The sequence below is a fragment of the Orycteropus afer genome, unplaced genomic scaffold (assembly GCF_000298275.1).
Source record: "Orycteropus afer afer isolate SDZICR_OR568_19922 unplaced genomic scaffold, OryAfe1.0 scaffold00455, whole genome shotgun sequence".
NCBI lineage: Eukaryota > Metazoa > Chordata > Mammalia > Tubulidentata > Orycteropodidae > Orycteropus > Orycteropus afer.
In genome coordinates, this window is record NW_006922042.1 from 1,451,443 (window position 1) to 1,463,624 (window position 12,182).

The following is a 12,182-nucleotide window of genomic DNA, read 5'->3' on the forward strand; positions in this document are numbered from 1 at the left end:
ATTCCCTGGAGAAGGATATCATGCTTGGTAAAGGAGAGGGTCAACGAAAAAGGTGAAGGCCTTCAACAAGATGGATTGGCACAGTGGCTGCAATGATGGGCTCAGGTATAGCAAGGATCTTGAGGCTGGCACAGGACCAGGCAGTGTTTCATTCTGTTGTACATAAGGTCGCTATGAGTTGGAGACAACTTGACGGCACCTAACAACAATTCAGGAGTTAAAAAAAAAGAAAGAAAGAAAGACAAACTCACTGCCATGGAGTTGATTCTGACTCATAGCAACCCCTTTTGGGTTTCCAAGCTGGCAAATCTTTACAGAAGCAGATTGCCCAGTCTTCTTTCCATGGAATCACTGGTGGGTTTGAACTGCCAACCTTCTGGTTAGCAATCAAATGCCTTAGGCACTACACCACCAGAGCTCCTTAAAGAGAAGGTTAGCAGAGGATGCTTTCAATCCACAGACCTCTGGGGAATGAATGGGCCCAGCACACTTCCACTGCACCACTCTGTTCCCACCCTCAGGAGTAGCAAGTCTAAAAGGAAAATGAAAAAGGAGAAGGCACTTTCTTTTCCCATTCAGGAGAAGTAGACTATAAGGGGGTAACCTAAAAGGAAAAACTATTTAAACTGAGGCTTCCTCCATTATTATTATTTCTTTTTTTGATCTGACCAAAATAGTTGAGTCAATATCACTTCTGATCCATGTGGGTGATATGATGAGGGAGAACTCTAAAGGAAAGAAAGAATTTAAAACCAAAACTGTGTTCCTTCTATCAAGAACTGGAGCCAGAACTCAAAATAGAAGAGAAAGAAGTATGAAGTTTCACTTGGTGCCTGATTTAAAAAAAAAAAAAAAAATGGGATATGGGGAGAAACTAGATTTAAAGTGGGTAAGTAGGCTCTTCCCTTTATCATTTCAAAGCTAATCCTGACAGGGTGGTAAGGAGGTCTTGGAATTCTAGAACAGAAAGCAGTTTGTGCTGGCAGTGTTAATGTCAGAAGAAGTAGTTCTAGGAATAATGGGACTGAAGAGGAAGAGACAGTCCCCAGAGCTAACCCACTGCCATCTTGTCAATTCCAACTCATAACAACCCCCATTGGGTTTCCAAGGCTATAAATTTATAGACTTGCCCACAAAGCAGAGTCCTCAGAGGTATAGCACAAGAATCTGTGGTGTGGGTATATGAGCTCTCTGTGTAGGAGGAGATGTGACAAGGTTCCTGCTATTAGGAGACCTGCAATGGCCCTCTCCTCCTCACCTTTTCCTCTTCCAAAGAAAGGGGGAAAATTGAAAGGCCAGGTATTAGAAATAGTTTTAAAGAAGAGGGAGTTTTCTTCCTCCAGTTATTTCTCTGCCGAGGTTGTTTCGTATGTACTCTTTACCCCTATCTTAAATGACTTGAACCCAAATTTAGCCAGAGCCCTTAAGTTGACAACTCAACCTAACACCAAGCAAGACCCCACAAAGATAAAGGGGAATCCACATGGCCTGGACAAGATCCTTGGAGAGCCATCCCCGTTTATTCCTGCCATTACTAGGCATGAAGATCCCTTATCTCCACTTCTAGTAAAGAAAGATTTCTCAGCAGCCCTGGGTGTTTTACCAGAAAGTGAGCAGAGAGGATGATTTTCATTTCAGTGTATATTTCCCCACCCTAATTTGTAAGAAATTCTATCTCTGGTAGAAAACTGAGAAAGGCCCAGTCACTTTATTTCTCCCTACCACTGCTTTACATCCTTCAACTAGAAGGCCAGATGCTGCCTTCTCTCAGCATTTCCTTCAGTCCCTCCTGAGAGAAGGCAGCACCTGGCCTTCGTGTTGAAGAATGTAAAGCAGCCTGGTCATTAAAAAAAAAAAAATGACAAGTGATCTCTTTGTAAGATGTTTCAGGAATTGATTTAATGCCACACCCCTACACCTCCCTAGGAGGAACAGCAATAGCATCCAGTATTCTCTTATCTACAACCTTTTTGTGCTTAATTCTTTAAGCCTCAAATATTCAATAGCTTCTACATGCAGACACTGAAGTGAAGAAGGTAGGATGGGGAGGAGACAGATGGCTTGGAAGAAAGATGTTCAAGCCCTCTCTCATAAGACCCTTGATAGTTGATCAGTCACTTTGTAGTGCCATTTATTATTACTCTCATGGCGCTTTAGCTCCTGGCTTGAGTTTCTTGTCTTAACCACTGCAATACCTTTGTAACCCTTCATGTTTCTACTCCTTCTCCTCTAACCTACCTCCACTCTGACAACAAATGCCTTTACGCAAAATCAAGGCTGTGCAGAAGGAATGTGATCGGAATTTTAGAGATCACCCTAGGCTTCAGAACAAAATCCAGGTTCCTTTAGCAGCAGATTCCATCTCAACTAGCTGAATTTAGCTTTTGTCCACCTCGGATTTTACTCTCTCCTATCTTCATTTCTTCTCTAAGCCACCCCTTCCAGACTTAGGCATATAAACCACTAGTGTTTTTCACCCCTCTGCACCATCTCCATCCCTCTGTCTGGAATGGCTCTCCCTTTATTATTTAGCCTGTGGGACTGGTCACCATGGTTAAGTCTTCCACATGCCACACTCTCTACCTGATGCTGAGATGCAGCAAATAAACAGAAAGAGGCCAGTCCCTGTTCAAATAGCTGCAAATTGAGCCAAGTGGTATGAAGGACTAGCATAATCTATACTACCACTATAAGCCATGAAACAAATGAACCTGACCAAGACCAGAGGGTCACTGAGAGCTTCCTTGAAGAGGTGACACTAGCTGAGACTGGAAGGAAGCTTAGATTTAAATAAGAGAAAAGGGGTGGGATATTGGTGGGCCATCCAGGTGGAGGAATGTTGTTGTTGTTGTTATGTGCCCTCGAGTCGGCCCCGACTCATAGTGATCCCTCCTTGGGTTTCCGAGGCAGTATCACTACGGATAGTAGGATTGCCCAACCTTCCTTCCGAGGAGTGGCTGGTGGGTTTGAACCGCCAGCCCTCTGGTTAGCAGGCAAGTGTCTTAGCCACTATGCTACCAGAGCTTGGAGGAATAGTATCTATAAAAGTTCTGTGTGGGAGAGAATTATGAGTTGGAGGAGCAGAGGGGGGCCAACATGGCCACAATACACAACATGGAGGCATTCCAGAGCTACCCACACTGGATCTAGAGGGTGACAGTAAAGATTTTGGTCTTTATCTGAAGGTACAAGAGGAAGCCACTGGCTCACAGAAATTTAGCAGGCAGCAAACAGGCCCTCTTGGTCACTAACTTTTCCCTTGGCCCCTCACCTACCACCTCCAATAGCCCTCACCTCAGCATCCAAGGGAAGACTTGTCATATCCCCACAATGGTCTAAATGCTGACATGGGAATTGAGGGGAGACTTCTGCTCCTAGAGGAGGGGTCACCTCAATGAGGTAACAGGTCTCTGGCAGGGAGGCTCAAGGGGCTCTTTTTAACTGTTTTGGTCCTGTGGACTTCCTCCAGAAAAGGAATGGTGAGACGGACTTCCTTAGAAGAGCCTCTCCAAGAGATTCTTACCTTGTATAGAATGGAGGTGGTATCAGTGGGGTCTAAGATGTGGGAGAGATGGAGTAGTTGAGGATCAGAATGAGGTGAAAACCAAGTTGAACTAGGGCCAGGAGTGGTGGTGGGCCCAGGAAAGGGGGCTCTGCCAACAAAGCCAAGGGCCGGGCAGTGGAGGGAGGTAGACAGGGAGCAGAAAGAAGGCTCTTGCATGCAGAGTGCTCTGATGGGTACCTCCAACAGGCTTTCCACCACTGTGGGGCTGGGAAAATTGCCCCCTGGGAGGAGCCCTTCCCTGGGTACAAAGGACAAGGCTAAAAGATCCACCCCACGCTGGTGGAGGTAGACCTCTTATGGGAGAAATGCAGCTAATTTTCAGACTTGAGATGCCCAGGGACATCACACTGCTACAAAGGACCAGGCTGGAGTTACTGAGCAGGTTACCAGGGCCCCTTTGCTGGTAGAGAGCAAATCCACAGATTCTTTTTCAAAAAAGAGAAGTCCAGGTAGGGTCCCTAACACAGACCAGGCACACATACTAGGTAAGCAGGCATGGATAGGGCTCAGTCCAGGTGGGTGCTGAGCTGAAAAAGCAGCTGGTCTACCCTATCCTCCCCTCAAACTATACCCAAAGTAGTCCCCAGGGTAGGGGCAACTCCCTCAGCTAAGGATTATCTTCACTGCCCATGGATAGCTGCCAGTATCCCTTCTCTAAGCAATGAAGAGTAGTGAGGAAAACTCCAAAGGGAAAGCCTGAATCATGCAGGGTCTGGTCATCTAAGAAATAAATCACATATTCCATTTCTCCTCCTCCAACTGATATTCCCATGAGCTCCACAGCAAAACCAGATTTCTCCCTCAACTCCATAGGACGGTGCCACAAAAATCTATAGAGTAAAGGGTGAGGCCGGGAGGGGAAGTGTCTTAGTTCTCTAGTGCTGCTATAACAGAAATACCACAAGTGGATGACTTTTGACAAACAGAAATTTATTCTCTTATACTTTTGGAGGCTAGAAGTCTGAATTCAGAGTGCCAGCTCTAGAGGACCCCTAGACTAGAAGTCTGAGTTCAGAGTGCTGAGTCTAGGGGCTGGGTGGAGACCTAACGACCTTGGGCTTCAGCTCTGCCTTTCAGGTCCACTGGAGCAAGCTGGAGGCTTCTGACTCACACAGCTGAAGGGACTGGCAAACTCAAGACTGGCAGACAGTATGGCAGATGATTGGTTCACAGGCTGAGAAGACAATAATCCCAAAATCAGCAGGCAACATAGCAGGCCCATGGTTCAAGCTTAGGAACTGGAGATGATGACAGGCCAATTGCAGGATCCTTTCCATATATATTGGAGGCAGGTAACACCCCAAAAGCAACTCACCTTCAATGGATTAACTGCTCACAGCAGATTCCCCCATGGAGGTGATAATACCACATCCAATCTCATCATGGGGAATAAACTACATCACAGCTACCAAAAAAAAAAAAAGACCAAACTTACTGCCATCGAGTAGATTCCAACTCATAGTGAGCCCCTTTGGGTTTCCAAGGCAGTAAATCTTTACAGAAGTAGATCACTCCATTTTCCTTCTGTGGAGTAGCTGGTGGGTTCGAACCGCCAACCTCCTGGTTAGCAGTCAAATGCCTTAGGCAGTGCACCTCCAGAGGATCTTACACAGCTGCCAAGCCACTCAAAATCAAGGCCCAGCAAAGTTGACACATAGGAAGAGAGGGGCCTGTAGACCAGCCAGAAACAGAAGGAATCTTTGGAAACCTAGTTCTCCAGTAGAGGGAAAAAGGGAAGTGTGAGTGTTCGGGAAAATGTGGGAGAGATGGGATAGAGATGGGCTGGAGAGGCTGACTCTTCTGGAAAGGGGCTGGGTAGTGCAGATAAGTTGCATCCTTGAGCACATGTGAATGAGGCAGTGGAGGAGACAACTCATTTTAAATCCAGACTCCTAGGGAGCTCTGGTAGCATAGTGCCTAAGGCACCTGATTGCTAACCAGAAGGCTGGTGGTTCAAATCCATTCCTTGGAAGGAAGGGTGGGCAATCTACTTCAGTAGTGATACTGCCTCAGCAACCCAAGTAGAGGTTACTATGAGTCAGGCCAGCACATAACAATAGCCCTACCTCAGGGTTGCATATTCATTCCACAGGGGCTCCCTGAGCAAAGTTTAAGAAAGCTGAATAAGGGTTTGGTTTTTCCTTTTTTTGTGGGGTGGGGGGGATGTAATAGTAACTGATGATGTTTGCAGGGGGAGTGGAGGTGGAAGAGCAGAGGATTTCCTATGCTTGTACAAGCATACAGCTGGGAAAGCCCTTGCATAGCACACCAGAGACTGTTGGAATGGCTCACCTCTCCTTTTGTGTGGAACGCCTAAGGGGCCAGGCCTGCATGACTTAAGTCATGGGCAGTGAGTTGGACATTGGGATGGATGAAAGCAGAGGGGCTCCCACGACCAAAGAAGAAAGAAAACATGTGGGTTGGGGGAGTTTATTGTTGCAAAAGTTAAAGGACAACCAGTTGGGGGTGCCAGGCAGGCAATGTCCACACCAGTGGCCCTAGGAGGACAGTTAGGTTGGGGAGGAGGAAGGGAAGCCCTGCCAGTATAGTGCTCATTGTCCAAAGAAAGCTACAGAACAAAACGGGAATCTTCACCAGTCTAGGAGGGCAATTGGTGCCCTCAAGGAATAGGTCCTGGCTTTCACAGAACAAGGGTGCCACTGCCTCTCCTTGACTTTTGCCATCCTCTCCACAAGCCTTCCAGCACGTATTGCCAAGATCCTTCCCTAAGCCCATGAGGGCCTGTGTCAACTGCCCCCATCTCCATCTCACTGCTCTGTCCTTTGGAAAAAAACCAAACTCACTGCCCTCGTGTGGGTTCCAACTCATAGAGACCCCTCAGGTATTTGAGGCAGTATCTCTATGGCAGTAGATTGCCCAGTCTTCTTCCGAGGAGTGGCTGGTGGGTTTAAACCGCCAGCCTTCTGGTTAGCTGTCAAATGCCAGAGTTCTGTCCTTAGCTCCTCCAATATGCCTTCTCTGACACTCTAGCTCAGGACCTTTGCATAAACTCTTCACTAAGTTAAAACCACTCTGACTGGAACATTGCTTCCCCCATCTAACTTCTGTTTCTACTTCAATCTCCCATTCAAGTATCCACCACTACCATAGAATAAGTGCCAAGAAAGCAGGGTCCTCATTTGTTTCTAGCTGTATCTCCAAGAAATAGCAAGACCTGGTCCCAAGGGATGCTCACTAAGTTACCTAGCATTGTTCTCCAGGCTTTACTTGACTCCTTTATTCTCCATAACACCATGTGAGGTGGGTATTATTATTTCCAAGCTCATTTCACAGATGAGAAACTAAGGTTAAAGCATATTAAAAATAGAAATATGTATAAAACCAAACCAAACCCACTGCCATCCAGTTGAGTCACAGCGACCCTATACAGGAGAGGAAAACGGCCGGTAAGGTTTCTAAGGCTGTAAACCTTTACAAAGCAGACCGACTCATCTTTGTCCCCCAAAGGTACTGTTGCCTTAGAACCGCTGAGCTTCTGGCTAGCAGCCCAATGCTTTAACCACTGGGCCCCCAGAGCTCCCCTTTTATTCTGCAGATGGTAACAGCTGCGATCATCTCGATCTGCTTCCCTTAGCCGCCCTTTGGCATGAAAATCTATTAGGGTTTTAGCGTTTACCTGAGCACTGTCTGAAAGTTTATAAAACCAAAAACAAACATAGGACCTCTCCTTGGGTTTTCCAGGCGGTATCACTACTAACGTAGATCGCCCAACCTTCCTTCCCAGGAGTGGCTGGTGCTGTTTGAACCACCAGCCTTCTGGTTACTAGTCAGATGCCTTAGGCACTACACCACTACTAGAGCTCCCTTGAAAGTTTTTAAGTCTCTTTAATGAATTCTTTTTTTCAGTTGCCCACAGGTACCCACAGTTCAGACCTCGAAATTAAGCAACCTCTTCCTTGTCCTCTGAGTCACCAAGCGGAAAGGGCGGGGCTCGCCCTGTGCCACGTATGGGACAATGAAGACTTCAAGCATTCCTTATGGAAATGTGCCGTACATTTCTGCTCTTCTGCTTCAGAGACATGACGCCCCAATGTCTGAGGACCCCTTTTAAACCCGGTGGTTTAAAAAGAACATAGTTTTGTGGCGCTGTTAAATTACGTTGCGTGGCAGTCTGGACCAAGCGGCCTTGCGATTTCACCAGCTGTTTGTTACATGGCGCCGCCATCTTGAGCAGAAGTAACTCGTGGGGGCCGCCATTTTGCTCCAGCGGGAGGGGGGGCAACTATTTCCGGTTCCGGCGGTGGTATGCTCGGTCTTTTTCTCTGTAGGGCCGTGGCGGTGGCGGTCGTGCTGCTGGTGTCTCTGAGCAATCCTGTACCATCCTTGTCGCTGCGGCGACCCCCGCAACCCCCGCCGCCATGACTGAGCAAATGACCCTTCGTGGCACCCTCAAGGGCCACAATGGCTGGGTGACCCAGATCGCTACCACGCCGCAGTTCCCCGACATGATCTTGTCTGCCTCGCGAGGTACGTAGTAAAGGGCTGGAGGAGGGTCGCACACATTACGGGGCTGGGTGGATAGTGCGCGAGTTGTGGGCCCGAAAGATTCCTCCGCCGGGATCTGACTGGGGCATGCGACCCGTTTAGCACGTAGGTAAGTCGTTGCCATTTTGCCCATAAGGCTACCGAGACAAGGAACAGGTTGTGGCCGCCAGGAGGGTTTAGAGCTTTCTGTTTTATCTTGCCTGCCTCCCCGCTGGTAAGCTCATAGTGCCCAGCTACGGGCCTCGCGGAGCGGTGATGATTCCAACATGCCATCTGAGCGCCTGTGCTGAGACCCAGAGGCTGTTTCTGAGCTGCCGCCCGGCCCTGCACTCTCTGGAGTGGGTGATCTCCATGGAGGCTCCGTCACCTAAACCTCGCCCTGGTCGGCTCCAGATTTTTCTGCCCTCTCTTCTTTCCTTATTCTCGGTCGGTCTGAGGCCATTTGAAGGCTTATGCCTTCCAGTTTGCTCTCACACAAGTAAAGTTTTCTGAAGCTAGGACCATGGCTGGCCCTTAATTGTGAAGTTTGTTATAGGACACGTTTCAGTGAAAACATCCAACCCTGCGGCATGTAAAGCTATTTCCCATACTTCGGTTCTGGCAACCTTCAGAAGTACAAGCCCCTGTGCCCACAACTAGTCTTTCTACACCCAGACTGCTGTTTCTGCATTACAACTCATGTAATACATGAGATGATGGTTGAATTGATCTGAGTATCAGAAAAAGCCTTCTGCAGCCCCTGGCAAAGTTGTGCAAACCTGATGTAAATTTTTATGGAATGGCTTTTTTTAAATTTTGTAACAGTGAATCGCTTAGCTCTGGCTGATATTCTCATAACCTATAGATTCGCATCCCTCTTGTGTGTAATTTATCCTTGTAAACCTAACCGTGATGTTGAGACATCCTGGAATATCCAGTACATCAGCAGAGGGCCTGTAGGGTAGGGATAAGTGAGATGGCAGGGATAGATGACACCAGAGTTCTGTTGTGGATTAATGGGTTTCTTTTTCTGTTCCATCTCTTTAGATAAGACCATCATCATGTGGAAGTTGACCAGGGATGAGACCAACTATGGCATTCCCCAGCGTGCTCTTCGTGGTCACTCCCACTTTGTTAGTGATGTGGTCATCTCCTCTGATGGCCAGTTTGCCCTCTCAGGCTCCTGGGATGGAACACTGCGCCTCTGGGATCTGACCACGCAAGTACCTGCTCACCTTGCTTTGGGGCCTTGGGGAAAAGCTGAGCAGAAATGAGGAAAGTTGTTAAAAACACTGAGTTGTCTTCTTTTAAATGAATTAGTTAACCCAGAATTCCTGAGCAGTGGCCAAATTAAGGAGTTTTGCTGGGTAATGAGAGAGGGTACACAGTGGTTTGAATGTGTTTGGCTTTGGGAGCTCTGTCCTGGATGGTGGTCAGGCAAGTAGCAGCAATGATGGAGGATCCTAGTGATGACAGAAGACATTGTCATCCAATCCCCATGTGGAAATGAGGACATGTCCTGCAATTCTGAAGGGATTCTCTGGCATATACTCAGCCAAGAGCTTATTATGCTCAGAGCTTTGGTTGCAGGAGTATGTGAGTTAAGCAAATCTGGGCAGAGACAAGGCCAAGGAAGTGATAGGGCTGTGGCAGGAGAAGGTTTGTAAAGAATGTCTAGAGAGTGACCAAGGCTTTCTCTTCAGGGGCACCACCACACGCCGATTTGTAGGTCATACCAAGGATGTACTGAGCGTGGCCTTCTCCTCTGACAACCGGCAGATTGTCTCTGGCTCCCGAGATAAGACCATCAAGCTATGGAATACTCTGGGTGTCTGTAAATACACAGTCCAGGTAAAGTGAAGGAGGGGTGGCAGTGACGACAACAATGTGTTTAAGTTGAGGGTCTTCCCTTCACTATATGCTGTAGTTTCAGGTCTTATCTGGAATCAGAGGGATCCAGGATGAGGACACAATACTGTCAACATCCATCTCATAGCAGAGAGGAGGAGTGGTGGTCTAGCATTTCTTCTCTCTTTTTGTAGGATGAGAGTCACTCGGAGTGGGTATCTTGTGTCCGTTTCTCACCCAACAGCAGCAACCCCATCATCGTCTCCTGTGGCTGGGACAAGTTAGTCAAGGTGAGCTTGGAGCCAGGGCCAAAGGCCTTTGCCAGCCAGCAAGTGTTCCCGTTTCTTTCTATATGGTCATAGGTTTCAACTTTGAACACTTTGCAGAATCCTTCTTCTGACACAAAACTGCCAATCGATTGAAATAAATTCTGTTTTTGTGCAAGTAGTCCTTCTGATCTGACTACTTGGAACTAGGTCAGAGCTCACAAATTAAAGAGAATAGTCCCCCAGGCTACCAAGTCTGCCAAAGACCTTGGGTATTAGCGGCAAACTTTGGAGCCCCCATGACACTTACTTCTGGCCTGATGACTACAGATTTTGGGTCTTTTCATTACTCGCTTGAATTTGATACTTCACAAGAATGCCTCAGAGAGTACTGAATGTGGAATTACGGTTTCATTAGGGTGAGGTCTGGAAGCATTCCCAATGTGGTGGTGCTTTCCATGTCCGCAAAAGAGATTTGCCGCCCTCCCATGTGTATCAGTGGCTTTCACCAACCAGGAAGCCCATGGAGCTTCTCTGACCATAGTCTGTTTTGGAACCTTTAGTACATGACTGAATCATGCCCCTCTTCCCTAAGGTCAGGCAGTACCATGCCTTCGGTCTTAACGGCCTGACCACATGGTACCTCAGTTGCCTTGTCAGCACAGTGTCTTCTCTGGAACCCTCTTAGATAAGAAAGACAGTTCAGTCTGTGAGATATTTTAGGGGTCATCTCAGAAATAAAGAGCAAAATACCAGCCATTCTTTCTTGATAATTGGTCTGTAGTGCTCTTGTGTAGCTAAAGAGCTTAAGAGTCCTTTGTAAGACTGCACATTGTTTGGTGCAGTCTTTAATTGGCCAAGACAAATGCTTTAACCTTGTTGTTTTGTTACTGATAGAATGATAAATGGCTGTCTGGTGCAGAAGTACTTTTAAATAAGGTGTCGTGCTTTTTTTGTTGTTGGGCTCCTGAACCTTTCCTCTTGGCTAACCTTCAGCCATATTCCTAGCCTGTGGACCCCACCCCTCTATCAATTTAGGTATGGAACCTGGCTAACTGCAAGCTGAAAACCAACCATATAGGCCACACGGGCTACCTGAACACTGTGACTGTCTCTCCAGATGGATCTCTCTGTGCTTCTGGAGGCAAGGTATTCAGGGGCCAGGAGTCTCCATGGTACAGCAGAAAGAATACTTAACAAGATAAGACAAATCCAACAATAAACAGGGTTTCTGAAGATCATTTTCTGAAAATAACAGATAAAGCATGCTGTTGAAAAGATTGTTTCCTGTAAAGCTGGTTTGAAACAATAGATAAGGTATTGTTTCAGAATTGATAATGAAGTACAGGTCATTAGGGATTCTTAGTTATTAGCTTGCAGGAACTTGAGTGAATGCCAAAGATTTGATTAGGATAAAAGCTTGGGGTGGGTGGAATTAACAGAAAGTGAGTGGTCATATTGCCCTGGCTTACCTTCCCTGTTTGCACAGGATGGCCAGGCCATGCTGTGGGACCTCAACGAAGGCAAGCACCTCTATACTCTAGATGGCGGGGACATCATTAATGCCCTGTGTTTCAGCCCCAACCGCTATTGGCTCTGTGCTGCCACAGGCCCCAGCATCAAGATCTGGGTAAGTGTGGGTTGGGGGTCATGCTAAGTACTTTGCTGCACTCTGGGGTCTCTGAATACAGGCAGTCCCTGAGTTACCGACATTCAACTTCCTACTAGCCATTTCAAGCAGGGCTTTGAACTGGTTCTGTTGTGGTCAACAAAGCAAAACCCATAATAGATGCAAATTATTACAAAGGTGACGAGGTGATTCGTCACAGTAACTGGAATGGGGGAAATGCTGGATTGAAGCCCTGGAATGAGAGGCTTAGAAAAAGTGTAGTTGAGCCCTTTCGGGAGTCTGTTGTAGGTGATTGAATCATAAATGGGGACTATGGAGAGCCATACACATACAAAGTGGTATGGTTGGTTGCCATCGTTTTGACTGTTAAAGATCTGACAGATAAGAC

General features: G+C 47.1%; 1 protein-coding gene and 2 non-coding genes across 3 annotated transcripts in view; all 3 read left to right on the forward strand.

Annotated features, from left to right (window-relative positions):
• The first annotated feature begins 7,911 nt into the window (after positions 1-7,911).
• RACK1 (receptor for activated C kinase 1) overlaps positions 7,912-12,182 on the forward strand; it is a 5,664-nt gene continuing 1,393 nt past the window's right edge. Inside the window, exons 1-6 of the mRNA XM_007954259.2 lie at positions 7,912-8,053; positions 9,098-9,269; positions 9,754-9,901; positions 10,093-10,188; positions 11,203-11,313; positions 11,654-11,794. Coding sequence (XP_007952450.1) covers positions 7,945-8,053; positions 9,098-9,269; positions 9,754-9,901; positions 10,093-10,188; positions 11,203-11,313; positions 11,654-11,794 — 777 coding nt within the window. The 5' untranslated portion in view covers positions 7,912-7,944. The remainder of the gene's footprint in view (positions 8,054-9,097; positions 9,270-9,753; positions 9,902-10,092; positions 10,189-11,202; positions 11,314-11,653; positions 11,795-12,182) is intronic.
• On the forward strand, positions 8,318-8,385 carry LOC122151427. The gene has a single exon (XR_006164148.1). It is a non-coding gene; the product is annotated as a small nucleolar RNA SNORD95 (small nucleolar RNA).
• LOC122151426 lies at positions 9,510-9,588 on the forward strand. Its single transcript, XR_006164147.1, has one exon. It is a non-coding gene; the product is annotated as a small nucleolar RNA SNORD96 family (small nucleolar RNA).